At 40.8% G+C, this 20,907-nt stretch overlaps 1 protein-coding gene across 1 annotated transcript in view; it reads left to right on the plus strand.

Moving 5' to 3' along the window:
• The window catches only part of LOC139931898 (solute carrier family 23 member 1), a 123,225-nt gene that overhangs the window by 64,652 nt on the left and 37,666 nt on the right, over positions 1-20,907 (plus strand). Inside the window, exons 2-3 of the mRNA XM_078283033.1 lie at positions 3,455-3,620; positions 15,498-15,601. Of these exons, the coding sequence (XP_078139159.1) occupies positions 3,455-3,620; positions 15,498-15,601 (270 nt within the window). The remainder of the gene's footprint in view (positions 1-3,454; positions 3,621-15,497; positions 15,602-20,907) is intronic.

A 20,907-nucleotide genomic window follows, 5' to 3' on the forward strand; every position in this document is an offset into this window, starting at 1 on the left:
GAGCAACGTCATGGAAGCTGTAGCTGCATTGCATTCTGGTCTATTGAGTCTACTATGGGTGGAGAAATTGGTCTCTCTCCTCTTCTACGATGGATTTCTCCCTGTATGATTGTTGAACGTCTCTCGGTGCAAAATGGCGGCTCTAGAAAGAAGCCCTCGCTCTTTGATTCTGAGGGACACCAAAACCTGACGTTTACCGCTGATGTTTTAGATCGCTGAATAATTTTCTGCTATCAAACTCCAATGTAGCTGCTGGAAATATATCTCAACATGAGATCACGTCCTCCACGTTTGGCCAGTTAACCACAGGAAGAAGAAAAATACACCAACAAACAAGAAGATAAAATGTTATGGCGCAGATCTTTACTTGAAAGTGGCCCTCTGTGTGTTTTTTTGCAGCTGATTTCACTGATTAATTCTTGCTCTCTGGCTGTTGGGAGACATCAGCTGCTGTAGTGTTTATTTGGACTGAAAACCAACATTTCCCTGCTATTATTAGAGACAAGGCCACTATTTGAGACTCAGACTTTATTGGAAGTTCAGTAAGCAGAACTATGAAGCTTTGAATGGCTGCAATCAACGGCAGATGACCAAAAAGTTCAGCTGAGGCCAACTTCTCTCACACTGCAAAACATGACAGGCTGTCCAGTGATTTCATCTTGTTTCCAGACCTATCAAGCTTATTTCATTTTTAGTACAGAAAGACTCCATGCACACTGCCTTGCAATACACTTTATTGCTGAGCTTTCCACCGTAGGGCATCATCAGAGCAACATGAGCAGTACAACAAACACACAGAACATAAGAACCACTACACAGGCGGATACAATGGGTTCATTAGTTCAATTAACCAATCACAGCATAGTCCCTTGGCTCATCACTGTTGGTTAGGAATAGTACACATCAATACCAAAACCAAAAGCTACAATACATAAAGAAAAGTGTAAATATTCATCCAAATAACCAATCACAACATCATCTTTCGAATCATTAGTATTGGTTATAGTTACCATGATATTATCTCATAGTTATATGATATTATCTCACTGCACTGGCAGATAATCTTGCCGGTTTCAATAAAACTCACTAGATACATTCTTTCAAGAAATCCTCATAAAACAATGAAGAAAATCCTAAAACAAGAAACTTTCTCCAAGACAATTTCCATTTTAAACAAGTAAATGTCTTGAAACAAGTTACATTCTCCTGAAAAAAAGTCAAATTTGTTGAAACCGGTAAAATGATCTGCCAGTGCAGTAAGTAAAAAAATCCTAAAATAAGCTTTTCAAGTCTGGATACAAGAGAAAATAAAAATAAAAATGTTGCTTGCGGTGTGGAAGCAACTCAAAACCAAAAACGACTTATTTCCTTCACTCTTCTCTATTATACATGATCATTCTAGGGACACAGGAGTATTTTTTGCATCTATTGTCCCGGCTCTGTGTCTGTGACCCTTGACCTCCTTGCTGTTGGTTGCTTGTGATGTTGATGATGAAGGAGTTGAGGATGATTCTACTGTTGCTCTCATTGTAAGTCGATCTGGATAAGCTAAATGCTAAATGCCTAAACTGTAACTGCAAACTGGGTCAGTCAAACTCTCTGAGACCTGGGGCCATTTGTGTTGACCGGTGCCTGGTCACACACACACACACACGCACGCACACACACACACACACACACACACACACAAACGGGTAGTCCGCTTGATATGTTTTGTTCATCCAGAGGAAATCAGGTCACTCTGCTTCCTGTTCGACTCTCTCTCTCTCTCTGTCTCTCTCATACACACACACACACACACACATGGGTCATCAACAATCAATGTCCCCCAACACACACACACACACACACACACACACACACACACACTCCCTGGCACTCCCTGACCGACCTACTATTACATGATGGAGATGAAAGTGACCGTACTGTATGTGTGTGTGTGTGTGTGTGTGTGTGTGTGTGTGTGTGTGTGAACTTTCCTTTCCCTGCTGGCTTTCCATTAGTACAGAGATTACTCACTCAATGCAGAGACTACTGCTACAGAGAATAATACTGCATCATACGGACGTACGCATATATGTGTGTGTGTGTGTGTGTGTGTGTGAGAGAGAGAGAGAGAGAGAGAGAGAGAGAGAGAGAGAGTAATCTCTGGACTAATGGAAAGCCAGCGGGGAAAGGAAAGCTGACACATGTGTACACACACACACAAGTGCACACACATACACACTGAACACTCTCACACACATATACACACACATATACAAACACACACATGAACAAGTGCACACACACTCTCACACACACCCCACAGGACCTCCATCACCTGATGTACTTCCTGTGAGAGTGGAAACTGAGAGAGCCACTGACACACACATACACACACACACACACACACACACAAGCACATATGATTACACTCGCACATGTGACTCACACATACATGCTTTTTCTCACATACACACATTCACTAAAACATGCACTTACACACACACACACGCGCACACACACACACACACACACACACATGCATTTACATTCACATGGCTAACCAACCTCTGTTAGCCGCGAGCCGCTAATTAGCATCTCACTCCTGCCCAGAGGCTCCCGCCCGTTTCCTGTGAACTTACGTAAACGCTGAGCCGTTAGAGGCCGGTCCCGCCCGAAATCTTAATTAGCGGCATCTCATCCCTCTGTCTGTCCGCTCACTTCTGACTGAGAGGGAAATGAAAGGTACAGTGGTTTACATTTTCTGTCTACATCTGTTTAAAGTAATACAACAGCTTTTTGGAGATTGGCCCGTTGGTCAACTTACCCGCTAGTAACTGATGAGAACACAGATGCCAAAATCACCCATGTGTCTCTGGAGCTCCAAGCTAACACTTTAGCATCCACTATGTTGAGCAGGTTAGGGTGGATATTTAAATAAGCACCTCTCCAGCCTGTGGTCTCTGAACCCAGCTTTAAAGGACTGAGGGGTCTGGATTCCTGCTGAAGGACTCCCTAGACTAGATTGGCAGCTGGAGGATTTGAGAGTCACTAGAGTCACTCTCTAACCACTGGACCACACTGCCTAACTAGCTATGTGACCTGATAAGCCCTTGTTGCATGAAATCCACCATGTCAGCTGGTTGAAATAACAACAGCGCACTAATAAACAACATCTTTAATAAAAAAAAAAACATCTGATACAGAGCCTGAAGCCTCAGGACATTTCTACACTTTACTGACAGTGAGGTGAAGCTGCAGGACTTGAATCTGGGACCTTCTGTTTTCAAGACCGCCTCTCTAACTGTTGGACCAGCACAGATGTTCAGGCTCTGTCATCTGATAAACTCTACTGAAAAGAGTCCCACCATGTCAGCTGGGTTCAATACCAAGACTGGAAAAGCAAATGTGGTTGAAAAAGTTTTGCTAGCAGAGCTCAAACCTCTACACATTCCTCCGTTCAGTTCAGATATCTAATGCAAAGACTCCAGTATCTCAGAGTCACAGACCTCAGATCAGTTCAGACTGCAGCCTCCAGCAGGCCGGTGGTGTCCAGAGATTGTGTAGAGGTAAGACTCTCCACTCTGGAGTCACATGTGAGCCTGGGATCCAGTCCACCAGAGAGCAGCAGCAAGGTGAGTCTTCAACAAGGTCAGTGCTGAAAAAACCAAAAGAAAATACTGATATCCTACACTACCTAATACTTAAAACCTTCAAAATAAAAGCACCATCACACACCAAAATCACAAAAAACATCAACTGAAACAACAAATAATAAAAGGAAAAACAAACTAACAACAAAAAAAAAACAACACAAACCAAAAAGACATTTCCAAAGGAAAACTGCAAAAATGCAATAACAGAAATGAAACTTAAAAAATAAAAACCAAACTGAAATCAAAAGCAACAACAACTATAATAAAACAAAAAATGGGCAAAATCTCAACTGAGGTCAATAACATTTAAATATCTTTAAACAAATCTGCCATAGGTAGATATCTAAAACATTTGCAGAAATAAAGGCTAACATACCTTTATATTCAATTTTTAGTTAAATTATTAGTATCATCCTCCTACTCTGGAGGAAACACTGAATATTTATATTTGTGGGTATTTTTTGACATGAATAGTCAATTTTAAAGAACAATGGCACAACATATAAGCTGTCAGCAGCTTCTGTCTGGCAGAGAATAAACCAGTGTGTGTGTGTGTGTGTGTGTCCAGGTTCTTGGCGTGTGAATGGCGTTGTGATGAGGATCCTTGTTGCCGTGGTATCGGCTTCATCCGAGACACCGAGTCACCAATTACTAACGAGGATTTTTAAACCTCCATGTACCAAAGAAGCAGAATTGACTGAGAGGCAGTGAGGTGAGATGAGATGAAACTTTATTGATCCCTGAGGAGAAAAAAGAAAAATTGTCATTAAAGCTGCAAAGAAGAGATACTTTTATCACCAGTCTGCTGCCAGCCAGGTGAGTCTTCATCATGTTCAGTCTGCTGCCAGCCAGGTGAGTCTTCATCATGTTCAGTCTGCTGCCAGGTGAGTCTTCATCATGTTCAGTCTGCTGCCAAGTGAGTCTTCATCATGTTCAGTCTGCTGCTGCCAGGTGAGTCTTCATCATGTTCAGTCTGCTGCCAGGTGAGTCTTCATCATGTTCAGTCTGCTGCCAGCCAGGTGAGTCTTCATCATGTTCAGTCTGCTGCCAGCCAGGTGAGTCTCCATCATGTTCATTCTGCTGCCAGCCAGGTGAGTCTTCATCATGTTCAGCCTGCTGCTGCCAGGTGAGTCTTCATCATGTTCAGTCTGCTGCCAGCCAGGTGAGTCTTCATCATGTTCAGTCTGCTGCCAGCCAAGTGAGTCTTCATCATGTTCAGTCTGCTGCCAGGTGAGTCTCCATCATGTTCAGTCTGCTGCCAGCCAGGTGAGTCTCCATCATGTTCATTCTGCTGCCAGCCAGGTGAGTCTTCATCATGTTCAGCCTGCTGCTGCCAGGTGAGTCTTCATCATGTTCAGTCTGCTGCCAGCCAGGTGAGTCTTCATCATGTTCAGTCTGCTGCCAGGTGAGTCTCCATCATGTTCAGTCTGCTGCCAGGTGAGTCTTCATCATGTTCAGTCTGCTGCTGCCAGGTGAGTCTTCATCATGTTCAGTCTGCTGCTGCCAGGTGAGTCTTCATCATGTTCAGTCTGCTGCCAGGTGAGTCTCCATCATGTTCAGTCTGCTGCCAGGTGAGTCTTCATCATGTTCAGTCTGCTGCCAGCCAGGTGAGTCTTCATCATGTTCAGTCTGCTGCCAGGTGAGTCTCCATCATGTTCAGTCTGCTGCCAGCCAGGTGAGTCTTCATCATGTTCAGCCTGCTGCTGCCAGGTGAGTCTTCATCATGTTCAGTCTGCTGCCAGCCAGGTGAGTCTTCATCATGTTCAGTCTGCTGCCAGGTGAGTCTCCATCATGTTCAGTCTGCTGCCAGGTGAGTCTTCATCATGTTCAGTCTGCTGCTGCCAGGTGAGTCTTCATCATGTTCAGTCTGCTGCTGCCAGGTGAGTCTTCATCATGTTCAGTCTGCTGCCAGGTGAGTCTTCATCATGTTCAGTCTGCTGCCAGGTGAGTCTCCATCATGTTCAGTCTGCTGCCAGGTGAGTCTCCATCATGTTCAGTCTGCTGCCAGGTGAGTCTCCATCATGTTCAGTCTGCTGCCAGGTGAGTCTGCATCATGTTCATTCTGCTGCCAGCCAGGTGAGTCTCCAACTCCTGTACTTACTTACTATACTTTGGTTATATCTTGAGTTGTGTAATTGGTTGTAAATTCTGTTATCTGTTGCTCCGGTAGAGACGATTGGAGAATTGTGTTTTTTTTCTCTCTCCATTCACTTCCATTGTATGGAGGAACAGGTCTGAAAATCACACTTCTAGCACATAAACGCACGTGAACAAAACAGATTCTCACAACGTATACAAAAAACTAGTCATTCTGCTGCCCAGGGACTACAGATGAAAATGAGCCTGTATGGCTAAATCTGGTGCATGTACATGGTGCATCTAAGTTCTAACCTTTCAGTTTGAACAAGTGCAACACCTTAATCCAGTCCGAGGAAATTTATACCGATGGAACGAAGAAAATAATGGGCTACATTAACCAATAATTGTCAATAGACGAGAAAAGGTGGGAGACAGGACTTTGACAAAGCACATTCTGCAGATATGTACTGTAAAAAAAAATGAGTCTGTCACTTTTCCTTCAGCCAGGAAGCTACACAACCCAAGGTACTACCAAAGTTCATCACTTTAAGATAAACACACACACACACACACACTGAAGACAGACTAAATTCATGCTACCCAGCGCCCCTGGTGGTTTGGAGGCTGCGTTGCACTAGAGAGTAGGTGGCCAGAGGGAGCCGTTAGCCTCTCACTGTCTTTCAAACAGACCTTGCATGCAAATGATTGGTTTACAAGTTAAAATGGAGGTAAAAAGTTATTCCTGTCAAAAGTGAAAGCAGAGCATGCATCATCTCTCTCTCTATTTCTTCTTCTTCTCTCTCTCTCTCTCTCTCTCTCAAACTCTCAAACTCTCAGATCTAGCCTTTTGGGTCATTGCCATAGTCACCATACAGGAAGAAAATCATGCACAAGGGTCACTGTAAAAGTAATATCCCGCTTCTCTGAATGGCTCAATTCTCCCAGGGTCCAAACACTGTAAACCCAGGGGTCCAGAGCCGGGATTACCTCAGATTATCACTGCAATAAAATGTAATGACCTGCGTTTCATTCAAGGAGTTACGGCTGCGGATTAGGGTTTACTTTTGCTTTGGTCCAATGAATGTACTTCTGTAAAGCTTGACCTATGCGTGAATGAAGTGTATGCACTCAGTGAAAGGGATTACATTACAGGGATTATATTCACACTGGGATATTCAACCAAGGATTGTGGGAGAAGTGGGCAAGAGTGATTTTTCAAAGAATGAGTATGTGCAGTAGCTCTTTTGGAGAGAGTTGTATGTGTTGTGTGTGTGTTTTGAATTTTGTGAGGCTGGCTTTGTCTGTAATAATAATTAATGTATTTGTGTTTTTGGTTTGTGCATGTGTGTGCATCCTGGCTGGCTCAGTGGCAATAACACTACCAGGGTTGAGGGTTCAATTCCCTGTGCAGTTCAATGGGTAGAGCAAGGCATTGACACTGTCAGGGTTAAGGATTTGATTCTCCCTTGGGTCATCCCTATTAAAAATACATACACTCCTGGTACCGTAAAGCACTTTGGGTAAAAATATTGATCAAAATGTATGTTAATCATCTGCCAATTTATGTACCAAATTGTACAGAGGTGTCATGTAATTATTTTTCCTAAACATCTAAAATGTATTAACTTAACATTTCTTTGTTGTGCAGGTTCAACGTCAGTGATAGTGTGTTCAGGAGAGACTGTTACATCCAGGCTTAGGCTATACTGCCATCTTGTGGACAAGAACGAGTATCAGGCCTCTGTTAGTGTTTTTAGCTTTTTATGATTGTGTATATTGGCTCAGTTAAAAACAGCATTACAGTAATGAGATACAGGTTGCAAAAACCTGTATCAAAAACAGTTATCAATTTAATTTAATGCAGTTCAATTCATTTCAATTCAATTTGTCATTGCCCTGTAATGGGAAATTTGGTTTGTACAAGTTAAAATAAGATAAATAAAAACAAATCGCCACACTGTTGTACACCATAGAGACAAACCATCAGCTGATAAAATGAGAGTGGGAATCAATATGATAATCAGACTGTCTAACCTATTTCTTTATTTTAAACTATCTCTTACTGACTAAGCTTAAAATCTTCAAACTTCAGATTAAACATCAACTGAAGTCATTCAGCAGTACGTCCTTTTTGTCTGTTTTAAACATGAAAGGTCCTGACTGACTAGGGTTTAGATTCCATGTCAACAAAAAATATATCCATAAATGCTCCTAAACGATATATCATGAAATGAGAAATGAAAAAAACAACAACAACATTAATGCTTAAATGTTTGTCACATGCAAAGAAGAAATGGAAGAATTTGAGGGGCAGGTTCAGGAGAGAGAGCAGGAAATTAAATGAGAAGAAAAGTGGTTCAGATGCCACTACCCAGGGAGAGGGGAAGTGCTACAACATCCTGACACACAGGCCAACCGCAACTAACAAGCAACAGAGAAGGACGAGGAGGAGGAGGAGGAGGAGGAGGAGGAGGAGGAGGGGGAGACAGAGGCAGAGGATCATCTGAGGAGCCAGGTGCCAGCAGCAGCAGAGGAGTCCCAGGGTTTAGCTGAGGCCCCTCCACTGTCCAGCAGGGGAAGAGAAAACATGCGAAACAGCTCCAGAGACTCGCCTCATTCAACAAGAGAATGCTAATGTCATTATGGAGAAACCAGAGAAGAGAGCAGGCACAGGGTAAAGGATAAGGATGAGTTATTTATTATGAGTATACGTCTCTGCCATCACTAAAAAGACCCCAAAGAAAATGCAGGCCAAGATTAAAACCACTTCTACCCGAAAGTCCATCGTTACAAACACATGCTTCGCAGCCAAGCTTTGTTCAAACCCACAGAACTTTATTTTAAATTCTAGTCAAGATCCCAAGGTTTCCAAAGATACCAAATATGCCAGGCTGAATTACAGGGAAATGTGTATAAAATGATGCACAAGAAATCTGGATTTTTCCATTTGATGTAATGGTGCAGAAATGAAAAAAATGGCGTCTTGGGTTTAAATATTTCACTCAATATCGTCGTACAGCATTTTTTATAACTTTGAAGCTACTTAAGGGGAAATTTAAGGGGAAACTCAGGGTGCAAGGGGTTAAAATACAGCAGGTCTTATATGATGTTGAGTTTAATATGTAAAGGCAAGATACTGACATGTGAACTGTATGTTGCCTGTGTTTAAATGCAGCATTGTTTATTTTGTTTACATGTTTTTACTGTAATATTTCTATTCATTTTTTTTGTGATTTGCACAGATACCAGCAGCAAATGTAAAAGCTTTAGGTTGAATCACTGGTGTGTTATATCGGTGATAGTAGTAAAATGGAAATGCATTTTATTGAAAATGTCACAGATTATTATTTTAAGTGTGCATTTAACATGAGAATTTGTTTGTGTATTTACTTTTTAAATTTTAGCATAAGAGCAGCAATTTTAATGAGATCTAATATTTAGAATAAAAGTAATTCCAGACTCCAATAACTTTATGTAGCTAAATAGGAACCATGACCAAACTGTGGGCTGATAGTGATCCATCATGCCTACAGTACGCATGAGGACAATAATACTCATGTGCTGGTCACTTGCTTGCTTATGGGTCTTCAGTTATGAACTCGGAGCGTCACAGGGGGTTCATGGCCCATCAGATCCAGGAAATGAGGCTCTGATCGATTCTCCTCACCGGACCTCCACTCACGTTCTTTACCAGTCGCTGGATTGTGACTAAAACACGCAACGCATGCAACACAAGCATGATCCGATCAAAACCACAAAACCAGGTCTTTCAGAGGTAACTATTGTCAGAGTTGGTAATGTCATATACTGTAAGTTTTTATAGTAATACATCATTTTTCAGTGTGAAGAGTTCTATAACAAATCATTTATCTTGGTTTCAGTATTTCCATCACAGTTACTAGTAAAAACTATGTGTTTAGTTTTGTTTCCACCTCCTCTTAATATCAGGTTGAAGTTGAACTATGCAGAAAATACAGACCACCCCTATACCATATAATAGTTGTATCATATAGTCGTTTTTGTCATAATTAATCAACATTCTCTCACACGGCAAAAAACGTTTACTTTCTCCAGGCAGAAGTATTCCCACTGCTTTGATTTTATTGCATGAAAGGATGACAAGAACATTGTTGTGAACTGTAAATAGGTGAAGGTACAAAGAATCTTTCCACTGCAAGTAACACCATCTCAAATCTCCTGAAGCATCTGCTTTAATAGAATCACAGCACCAAACTCCTGGTGAGAAAATCCACAAATTAGGCTGAAAAGGACAAGCAGGAACCGACCATCAACAGAGAAAAAAGTGTGCAAAACTGGCATCTGGCACCAAAGATCAGCCAATAGCTGATGGCAATTCCAGTAGCATGCTGTTTACTATTAGATGTCAGGCTTTACACAGATTTGGGTTTGGGTTTTAGCTATTTAAAGGTTAAGTGTGATATATTTCTGCTTTACTGAAGCATAGTATGACTAGTAAATATCAGCAGAGGTTCCTGAATGGTAGTGAACAGCCGCCGCACGCTGCAGAGATTTCTGCATTCAAAAACACAGGAGCGGGCTGAGGCTGTGTTGTTGTTGTTGTTGTTCGAAGGCCCTCCTGCCACACCAAGGTCCATTCAAAAATCTGGCAATTGTTTTTGCCTTACTGATCGGCAAATAACACACATCTGAAAATATAATTTGAGACTTAATTACTAATCCGTAGGGCGTTCTGGTAAATTCAGCATGTATATAATTCTCCAAACAGAGACAGCAGGAATCATGGTGATGTCAGGATCCTGATCACAGCAAGCATCCATCGAATAAAAAAAATAGTAGAACATGATAGAGCGTTCATTGTTGTTGATTGTGAAACAGTCCAACCTGCCCACCATGCTGATGATGGTCTCGCTCTACGGAGGGCAGAGTGTTGTTGTCATGACGACGCTGAATGATAGAGACCAGCATTGGACCAGAAATTACACATAGACCCTTTAAGGTGTAATGAATTACTGCTCTCAGGGCACAATAAGTACTTTAAAAATGAATGATGACTAATGAGTAATGAATCTTATCAATGCTCACCTTTTGTCCTCATTACCAGAGCCGTGTGTTTTTAAAGTAGGTGCTTTGCTCCCGCTTGTGAACCCCAAATAAAGGTTTGTCCTGAATGGATACAGTTTCACAGAACTTGGGAAATCAAGAAAATACAGACCATGACCGCGGCCTCTTTGTGGTGATGATGTAGGCGCACCAAGCAAGTGATAAATAAGAATAACAAAGGACGGCTGTTCAGGGCAGAGCATTACTGCGCCCTTCAGACGCACAGAGACGCAGCCTGATGTCAGGCAACATTTGTTGAACAAACTACCAGAAACTGTAAAAAACTATGTCCCTTGAGTCCAACTCTTTGTGGTGCAGTGACAAAAAAAACCCCAATCTTTTGCATTTTGTGCCTCTGTTTATTTCTCAGTCTCAGCGGTGCACCAACCAAACAGAATCCTTTACAGTTTTTTTTATTTTTCTTCATTCACAAAGAAGCACTGTTAGTTTACTAGAATCTCTTCGTTTAACAAGGAAAGGCTGTTTATGGGCTCCATGTAAGACACAGCTGGGTCTCACTGTGACAAAAAGACCAAAACATAAATTCCAAGATATAGAAAGCCAGAATTTCACTATTTAAGAAAAAACACTATTGTTGGCGAGGCGCTCTTATGGCAGGAGAGTGATATAAAAATCTACATATTTTGCTGCATTTTCTGAGATTTATTAAAGAATTCTTGTATTGATAAATAGATAGATAAATATGATATGACAACAAAAATAGAGGAGGAGGGAGAAATGTGCTGTATAAAGGGTTTTATTTTTCTTTTATATTGAAAGAAGAGTATATTAATGTATAATAGATTGCTATATATATTATATATATAATATTATATAAAGCAGATAGCATCTGCTGGCTACAATCTCAACTTCAACTTATTTAAACTTTCAGCTAATTTAAACTTATGCAAATTTCACACTGGTCAAGCAAGATGCAGACGACTCTTTCTCACGGAAAAGGAATACACAGCACTGAATTCAGCACATCACCATGGGATCATGATAAGGTAGGCATGCTGATATTCACATCAAGCTTGGCAAATATAAGATTATATACGCTCATGGTATGTTGAATTGAAAAGTTTTATAAGTTAGAACAAGCGTTTCTGTCATTTGTAGAGCACCTTCTGTACGTGAAAGAACAATATTGGGTAAATAGAGAACTCTCATCCGTTCTTATCCAACGCCGCCTCAACATGACATCACTGATCACTTGCTGTTCACATGGCGATCAGACTCATCCAAGTAGTTTCAACACAACATCTGTAAATCGTACAGGAGAAGAGCTGGACCAAGAGTGAGGCCTCACTCTTGGTCCAGCTCTTCTCCTGTACGATTTACAGAAGCTGTCTGTTCAAATCCCAGACTCGTGTGACATGTGAGCTTCTTATGATTCCCTATATCAAATTCCCATTTTCCAACAGCAAGCTCAGAAAAGCATCACCGCTCAGCTGCTCCCAGCCCGCCAATACCTTTTCCCAATGACTGCCACTCTCATGACAAGTCTCCCATTTACGCCATGACGCAGGAGTGAATGGATTTCACGTTCTCTTCACAAGAAAATGGGTTCCCATTTGGTTGACGTTAAAGACACTATTACTGTTTGTTTTCACTTCCCCGGAGCGTGTCCGATTCCTGAGCATGCATGGCAACGGGAACACGAGGGAGGATGATGCGGTCCGGGGTCAGACGAGGATTTCAAATGGGAACCGACATTTCACAGATTCTAAAGACTGACATAACAAATAGTTAAAATCCAGATAACCTTTGGCCTTAAAATAATCCGTGACATTTTCATAGGAATAAATGTGTGTGTTGCTACTCTCTGTTGCTGATTGATACAATAGTAATTGACACAATTCAACAATAGTGATTCGACCTATATCCAGTTCATGAAAGCGTTTCCATCTCCTATTCTAAACACCCGGCGTCTGGTAGGTCTTTCCTGGGAAAAATCCTCTGGTGCGCAGGAAGTGATGCGTTTTAGGTTTTCGGTTTTCGGTTTGTTTGGAATAAACAGAAGAAGAAGAACTGGGTAGTTAGCATGAGCAGCGATAGCCACCATGACTGAACAGACAAAGAAAAGAGAAACTCAAACTGCAGCAACAGAAAATCCAAGCTCCGCCCACACTGTTTGATTGACAGGTGATCTCTGGGAAGTGCCGTGCAGAAACACCACAGCAATGAGCGCTTAGCGACAAAGTACGGTACGGCTCCACTGTATCATGAGTGCATTCATGTTTATAATGCATGGCTCCAGTGGGAATTTAACTCTTTACACCAGCAGTCTTCATGCAGAACCAAGTCTAATTGGTTTGAGTGATACTAATGTGAAATACTACACAGCAGGACGATCTGCAACTCTTACAAACCTGCAGCCATTCAGTCCATGGGCCAAATCAAAGGAACATCAATCAAAAACAATCTTTACATTTTTAATAATATTTTATTTTAGAGTATGCGTTTGAATTAACTTTCAGAAAGGACTAGATAAAGAGATAAAACATTTTGGCATTTGTGTTTTCCCTAATTGGTCAGAGATTGTTCATTACCTGTAGTCAGTATGTACCAAGGCTCATGGCAGCTGGACTACTGCTGTCCAAGAAAACATAGAGTAAACATAAAATTACAAATATTCCATAAAATGGGAATACTCAGCTGAAGCAGAATTACCTAAAAACTGTACTTTAAGCACTTTATTTTAGTAAAAGTACCTTGTTAGGAGAGAGAAGAGTGACACAGCTCTTTGATTTCTCAGTAAGTCACACAGTACGACCATTCACTGTAACCGCCAAGCTAACACTGTATGGTTTCTAAATCTGTAGTGCGTCTTATTTTCATCACCAACGATGATAATCATAATATCGGCTACATGGATGCTTCTGGACAATAATTATATTGAAATGTGAATCTCATTTAAATACACGTCTCAATATGCATTGTAAAACGCAATTTATCTTAAAACCCTTCTTGATGAGTCCCTTTGGTGGGTCCCCAAAACCTTTTGGTGGGCCAAATTTGGCCCGCAGGCCCCGCTTTGAGCAGCCCTTACATAAACATGTCATGTAGCCAGAATGAGTTCAAAGGCAGCGTGCGGCGGTGCTGAGAAATTACCATAGTGTGATTATAATGACGTCAAACTCTGTTGATATTTTATGCTTTAATGAATTGTCATGTGTGACTGGACTTGTATCATTTGATATGATGTATGATGCCTTATAACAAAGTAAGGGACAGTCCAGGCAGCTAGTTTGCACATGCGCAGCACAAATCCTTGTGTTCAGTCAGAGTGTGTGTCTGGTGCAGGAAAACAACGTCCATAAAACCTGCAGGTTGGCTGCACCTCATCTCATCTCGTACATGAAGAAAGTAAAACCATTTGCTCGTATTTTAGTAGATATTTAGTAGATACATGGGTTCAGTCTTTTCATCTATCGTGGACAGTTCAGTCTACACTGGGAAGACCTGATCCATGATGTTCTTAAGGTGAACTATTGAATAATAAACAATTTTGCACAAGTAGCTACCGCCCAATATTTCATCACAACTTGTTGATGCCAAGATATCCCAGGAAACAAAATGGAATGAGAACACTTGGTCCAACGTCTTTTCTGCTGGCAGAAACAAAACGTATCAACTCAAACATTTCTACTACAGTATGACCTTATCACTCAGTGAGACACAACAGAACACGATTTGAGGAAAATCAGGGGGAAACGTTGGCACACCACTCAACACTTCTGGAACTTTTTGTACAGGTAGGTACTTTTTCAGGGTTTGTTTGTTCCCTTTCAACTTACATTGTGTTATTACAATCTTACAATATTGATTCACTTCAATACAGCCACTGATACCGAAAGTTTGATTTTCATCTGCGAGTCCTACTCTTCAGTTTTTCTAATAAAAGGGGGTTTTGCTTCTCATATTTCCATGCTTGAATCCACTGTATTTTGCTAGAGGGCTTTGGGAAAGAAGTGGTGTATGGAAATTGTAAAATGTCTAGTCCTGCAGGAAACCATCACATTATCCTTTGAGCACCGAAGCAAATTTCTTGACATGTTTTTCTTTTTGTGTATAGTACAACTTTTGAAAATTACGAGGGGAAAACAACAAAGGTAACACATAACTGATATTCATGCCTGCTTCATCCTATCTATACTTCAAGTATGCTTATGTGACTGTATAACATGGAGCCCATTGTAATACAGATGGACTACGCTGAAAATCTGGTGAAAGAATCAAAATCAATCAAAACAAAATCAGAGGTAATAATGAAACTACATAATAATTAGTGGAGTGGACTCATTCCCAAAGTGACTCCACTCCAAACCTTTGAAGAGAGCTGACCATCATGTGTATGACAAATCAAACAGATACTGTAATCCATGTGACAAACGCGCTCATCTCAACTCATAGGGTCCTCGTCACACAACGGCAGGCACATGACCGCAAGTCGGGGAAAGTAAAGCCTACGCTCAGTCAGCAGCGCAGCAGAGAGACTTCTGAGCGCTGGAGGGGGGAGATTATAAAATAACTTTGGGCATTCTCTTCCGACAGTGACACTCGGTTTCCCTGGTGACGTGACGTGGCCGTTCACATTGTCGTCTAAGGTCCACGGGTCTCTCACTCTCTGTGTGTGTGTTTGTGTGTGTGAGAGTGTGTTGTGCTTGTGTGGAGTCCCACTCAGGTCCTCAGGAGCCACAGCGACCATTTCTCTGGAGCCCAGTATGCATCTCTCTACGGAGCAGAAAATCGAGCTAGGACTCAGGGAGCAAGGGACAGTCAACCCTGCGTTTGGGGTAAGTGCCGTGTCATCCTAACTGTCCTCTTCAACTTCTTCAACATTGTTTGCTTTTAAAAATGCTGCCAGCATCTTGTTTCTCAAGTGCTTTCATCCTGAACACTTGCTGAGGGAAGAGTATGTCGATTTTTTTGCTGTTAGAGTAAGAAAAAATATGGTCCAGCACAGATTAATATGAATTGTACGATTGTTTTTTGCTGTTTTACTAACAGACCCAGAAAAACAGAAGCATTATTGCCCTCAAACTGGCAGTAAAAGCTGAAAGTAAGCCACTGAGGAATGCGATTTGACCAAAGTATGCATGTGCTCCCCTGCTGCATATCACAGCGGAATCGATCGTCTGGTTTCGCGGCACGCAGTAAAGACGTGAAGTCACGACGAATCAAACGGCTCAATAGAAATGCCTTTTTGATCAAAATGTCAACCGAGAAGCAGGAGCTGGATAAAAGATATTAAAGTTGGGACTTGTCGTGGGTGGCTTTGTGAACGGTGAAAGGTTCTGACTGCATGGGGAGTGCAAGTGTACACAGCTGAATCTGGGGTTGATGTTTTGCTTTTTCTCCCCCCCCCCCCCCCCCCCCCGCCCTCCATCCCCTTTTACTGAAGTATTTAGAAAAATGTGAATACAAAACAAACAGCAAATCCTAAACTGCAGCTGTATGAACAAGCCAGAGAATAAGAATAAGTGCGAAGGTATGCAGACTCATTTATTAGCGCTCTCTGGTATTATCCTCACATTGTAAACTACCTGACACTCCTATACAAAGACACAACACTGTGAACTTCTATCAAAGAACGTGGTTATTTCTATGGGATTTATATGTTGAATAGCTTTGGATATACCACAGCTACAATTTATCCTGTTGATTTTGGCATCAAGATGCAGTTTTCATAATTCATAATTTGGGCTTTGATTTGGACGTATAGGCACCTTTTATAAGCACCTTTTAGATATTAGGCCCCTGCTTTTCTTTCACATAAGTCACAGTCACAGTATGTAGTATAGAGAGTGACTGAAACTCCTGACTACATGTTGGGAAAAATACACTCAGAAATAAACACAAAAATAGTGTGTTTAAAATGTTCTTTTCCCCAGTACACTGCAAAAAGTGTCCGTTTTAGCATGTCATGTAATAAGTTTCACTTGTTCCAAAAATTTTGCTAAAAGAAGCTAAAATATCTTGTAATATAGCAGATTTTTTTCATCATAATGTCACTCGCTTGTACAGAAGACAAGTTGAGTTGAATCGAAAACAAGTAAAACTATCTCACCCCAATATCACTTATTCTATGAAACATAAAATTGAACAACTAACACACAATTAACTCACATTTCCTGCAGTGTTCAGGGCTAAAAACTCATTATCAAACACGTTTAGTATGCTATAAATACCAGCAGTTCATTCATTTACACACTGTGTGTCTCTTTAGGCGAATATATAACTGATTCAACAATAATGAATGGCAGCCAGAAAGAAAAAAGATGTTTCTTACATATGAGGCATATGAGGACATAAGTCCACAAAGCTCCATGACAGTGAGCCTTAGCTGCTTTTATTAAATACACTGAACTGGTTTCATATATTATGCCTGTCCAGAGATGAAGCCTTAGTCTAAAGCTTATTCTTTAGTGGAGATCTCCATTAAAATATCCTGTTAGTTAGGACTAAACTTCTCTGGGGTTTTGTGATCCATCATCTTGTCTTGATGTTGCTCAGCATGCACACTGATGCATGGATTTGGGTTTGTATGACTGTTAGTAGACATGAAACTTTGGTATACAGAAAACCTTACTCCGGAACTACCAGGGTTACATTTGGAGCAAAAATGTTTCAGGTATTTTCTTTGTAGTTTAGACAAGAGAGCTTTTGTTTGTTCCAGGGGAAGTCGGGTAGTTTGGGTCCATTTAGGGTTTCGGGTGTCAGTGGATGATGGAGGGACTGAGCTCCATGAAAAACAACCGTTACCTCTCTCCTTATCTAGGATTTTCTCTTTCTTTCCGATCACGTTTCTCTGACATGATCATTCTATGGTCACATGAACATTGTCTCTGACCCTTGACCTCCTTACAATTGCTTGTTTGTGATGTTGGTGATGTTGTACTTGAAGCTGTACTTGATTCTACTATTTCACTCATTGTAAATCACTCTGGATAAGAGCGTCAGCTGAATGGCTAAAATGTAAAATGTAAGAAAATAAATTGGGAGCTGTAAAGGCTTGAGAAATAGCAAAAATTGAAAAATTAGCCAGGAAAAATATAGTAAAATAATAAATAAATGAATAAATAAATAAATAAATAATTCACTGTTTCGACAAACACAGCCTTCATCATCCTTATATGATGATGATGATGATGATGATGGTTGTTATTATTATTGTTGTTATATTTTATATCAATTTTATTTATAAAACAGAATTTACAAAGTCCTTTAACAATCAGATAAAAGCATCATAAAAAAAAGAAAAACATCATATTCATGAAATAAATTCCAACAAGTAAAACAACAAGGCACCACAAGATAAAAGGAAAGAGAATAAAGGGTAAAAACAACATAATATAAAAGCAACTCTGTAAAAATAAATCTCAAGAAATTTTTTAAAAGAGGATTCTGCCTTTATGGGCAAATTCCAGCTGACGGTTCTACTGCGACTGCTGAACATTGTCACAGCAAATTCATATTTTTGAGATTGCTGGCTGCTAAAATAAGAAAATACTAAAGCAAGACATTTATATTTCAGGGATAAGCTTAAATTGCAATACTGACAAATTTATAAGCAACCAATATAGTGCAGCTATCAAAGCATAACAAAAGATGTACCAAATATTTTGTTATTGATAAGAAAGTGCTGACATTCTCATGTTTCAGTTAAATAAAAATGTAAAAACGGTATCCACAGATTTGTTGTTTTAAAACACACAGTGACTTTTTTCACACATCAAACAGAAATGTTCATTAGTAATGAAATACATATTGCTTATGCATGCATGTGCGTCGCAGAAAAATATTCTGTGGTGGATTTGGATCGAGGAAATCACTCAGGGTTATCGTGCACGGAGAGAACAGAGAGACAAGCTGGTGGACGGTTCTTTGCTCTCCAAATAGAGAAGCAGAAAAAAATGATACAAGTATGATTTTCAGTACAGAGACAAGGAGTATGTAAGGGAGGGGGAACTGTGTACTAAGGTCTGGTAAACAAGTTGCATGAAGGATCCAGTAGTTTTCCACTCTGTGAACAGATACACACTAAAGAAAGAATGATCTACTTAATGCAAGTAAATGATTAAAGCTTAATTTCTTCTTTCATCCAGGGTTTCCAAACTCTAAAAGTTGATTGATGTTCTATTGAGTCAACTAAATTTGGACTTTGTCAAGTCAAATGTATTTATAAAGTGCTTTAAGAAACAGATTTGTCATATAGTGCTTTACACAGAATGTGACGCACTAAAGATGATATACGCATCCAAAATATGAAATATAAAATGACAAACGATGACAGACTGCAGGGAGGGAGTCAAAGGAATACCTACAGGTACGTGGGCGTTAGGTTAAACTGTGCACTGCACTATAAAAACAAATAATAAATCATGCGTGTTGAGTAGTGTCTCATTTGTCTCGTTGTGATTGGTGGGGCGTATAAATCAAGGAGAAGAATGTAGGGAAGGAGATGAAGGGGAGGGATTGGCCTGGGAGGAGGGAGGAGGGGGGGAGATGGAAAGCTGTGCCAAATAAACAGAACAAATCTGCCACTGATCTGAGTCAAATGATACAAAGATCATACTTTTTATAGGGATGTACTTTATATGTCAAATAAGGGCATGTACAGTAGTTAGTAGTACAGTAGTAGTTATAGCAATAATAGAGACTTTGCAGTTGCGTCACACATCTAGCAACAGCTGGTGTCATCATGGAGGTCCAGTGGAGAATCAGCTGTGTGCACATAATGTCTCAATACATAACAACCAGGCTAGAAAAACAGAGATATCTGAAAACCAAAACTGTGCTGGTGTGGTGTGTAGCTCAATTCCCGAATTTCCCCCAGGGGGATCAATAAACATGCATCTTATCTTAATTCAGTAATCTGAATAAAAGTAAATAGTCTGATCAGGTGGATTTGTTTCCAAGTGCAGGTTACTGAGACACAGTAAACTGTCTTGTCTTTAGCTTGAGAAGAGTCAGCTCTGGGTATTTGGGTACTGGGTACTGACTTTATCTAATCTAATCTAGTCGATCAGCTGTATCGATGTTGAACTGACATGTTTCAGGCTGGTTTTCTTTGATGAAATTAAAATAATGGTAAATAAATAAGATATAGTCTACATTATCAGTCTGTCTGTCCTCCGTTTGCATGGAAGTGGCTTTTCAATGATGTTGGGCATTTTGGGGCGAATACCATTTCCTATGGGCGTGGCCAGGAGACACAACAGCAACAACAATGGTGGAAAGCAGTAAGAGATGAAAGAACAGCGAAAAAACCATGCAGCAAACGAGACCTGTTTACTGCAAAGTGGCTGCAGTCACAGTCTGGTTACTTCAGTCTCAGGATGGGTGTCGTTTCAAGGTAGACCGCTCATCAGTATGAGCTGGGGCAGGAACTTGACCAACTGAGTGGGAGGAGGGCGGGACTAACAATACACTCCCTGTCTCAAGGAGGAAAGTTGCATATTCTAGCTTTAAGCCGCAGTCTCAGGGTTTGTTTGGGAAATTACCTCCAGGCAAAAGCCAAATGCTGGTTAAAGTTTGACTTCATCTGGCAAGTTTGTCTTCTCCACCAGCCACTTTGACAGATCAAAGTCGAGTCCTAAAAATCTACTTAAACAGGTAAATAAATAAATAGGAAAATTGTCTGGTGAGTGTTGGACTCAGCCGGCCTCTAGATGAAAATGTGTTTCCTCCCCGGTGGTCAGCAGTTATTGTAGTACAGGTGCATAACCACTAGATGGCAGCAAATAGCCAAATTATTCCTGCGTGTTGAAAAGCTTGTACCATGAGAGTGAATCAAATGCAGTGCGGATGGCTCGGTATTTGTACGGTGTCAGCCGCAAATGTGCTCTCACTGACACCGCCATGTGACCTTGTGTTAGAGAGAGGCAAAGGAAGGATACGACCCACAACAAGATCGTTTTGGTTTGATCTAATTTAACAGCAGACTGGCCCTCTCAGACACAGGTTACAGACCGAAGCCTGTCCTGAGAAAGGCTGCGGCATGTGGCTTTCTGCCTGATCTTGGGAATTTTTGTGAGATATCCCTAACTAGGCCGGAGTCTGGACATAATGTTGTGTGCTGGCACTTTACCACCATCTC

This window comes from Centroberyx gerrardi, chromosome 4 (genome assembly GCF_048128805.1).
Source record: "Centroberyx gerrardi isolate f3 chromosome 4, fCenGer3.hap1.cur.20231027, whole genome shotgun sequence".
Taxonomy (NCBI): Eukaryota; Metazoa; Chordata; class Actinopteri; order Beryciformes; family Berycidae; genus Centroberyx; species Centroberyx gerrardi.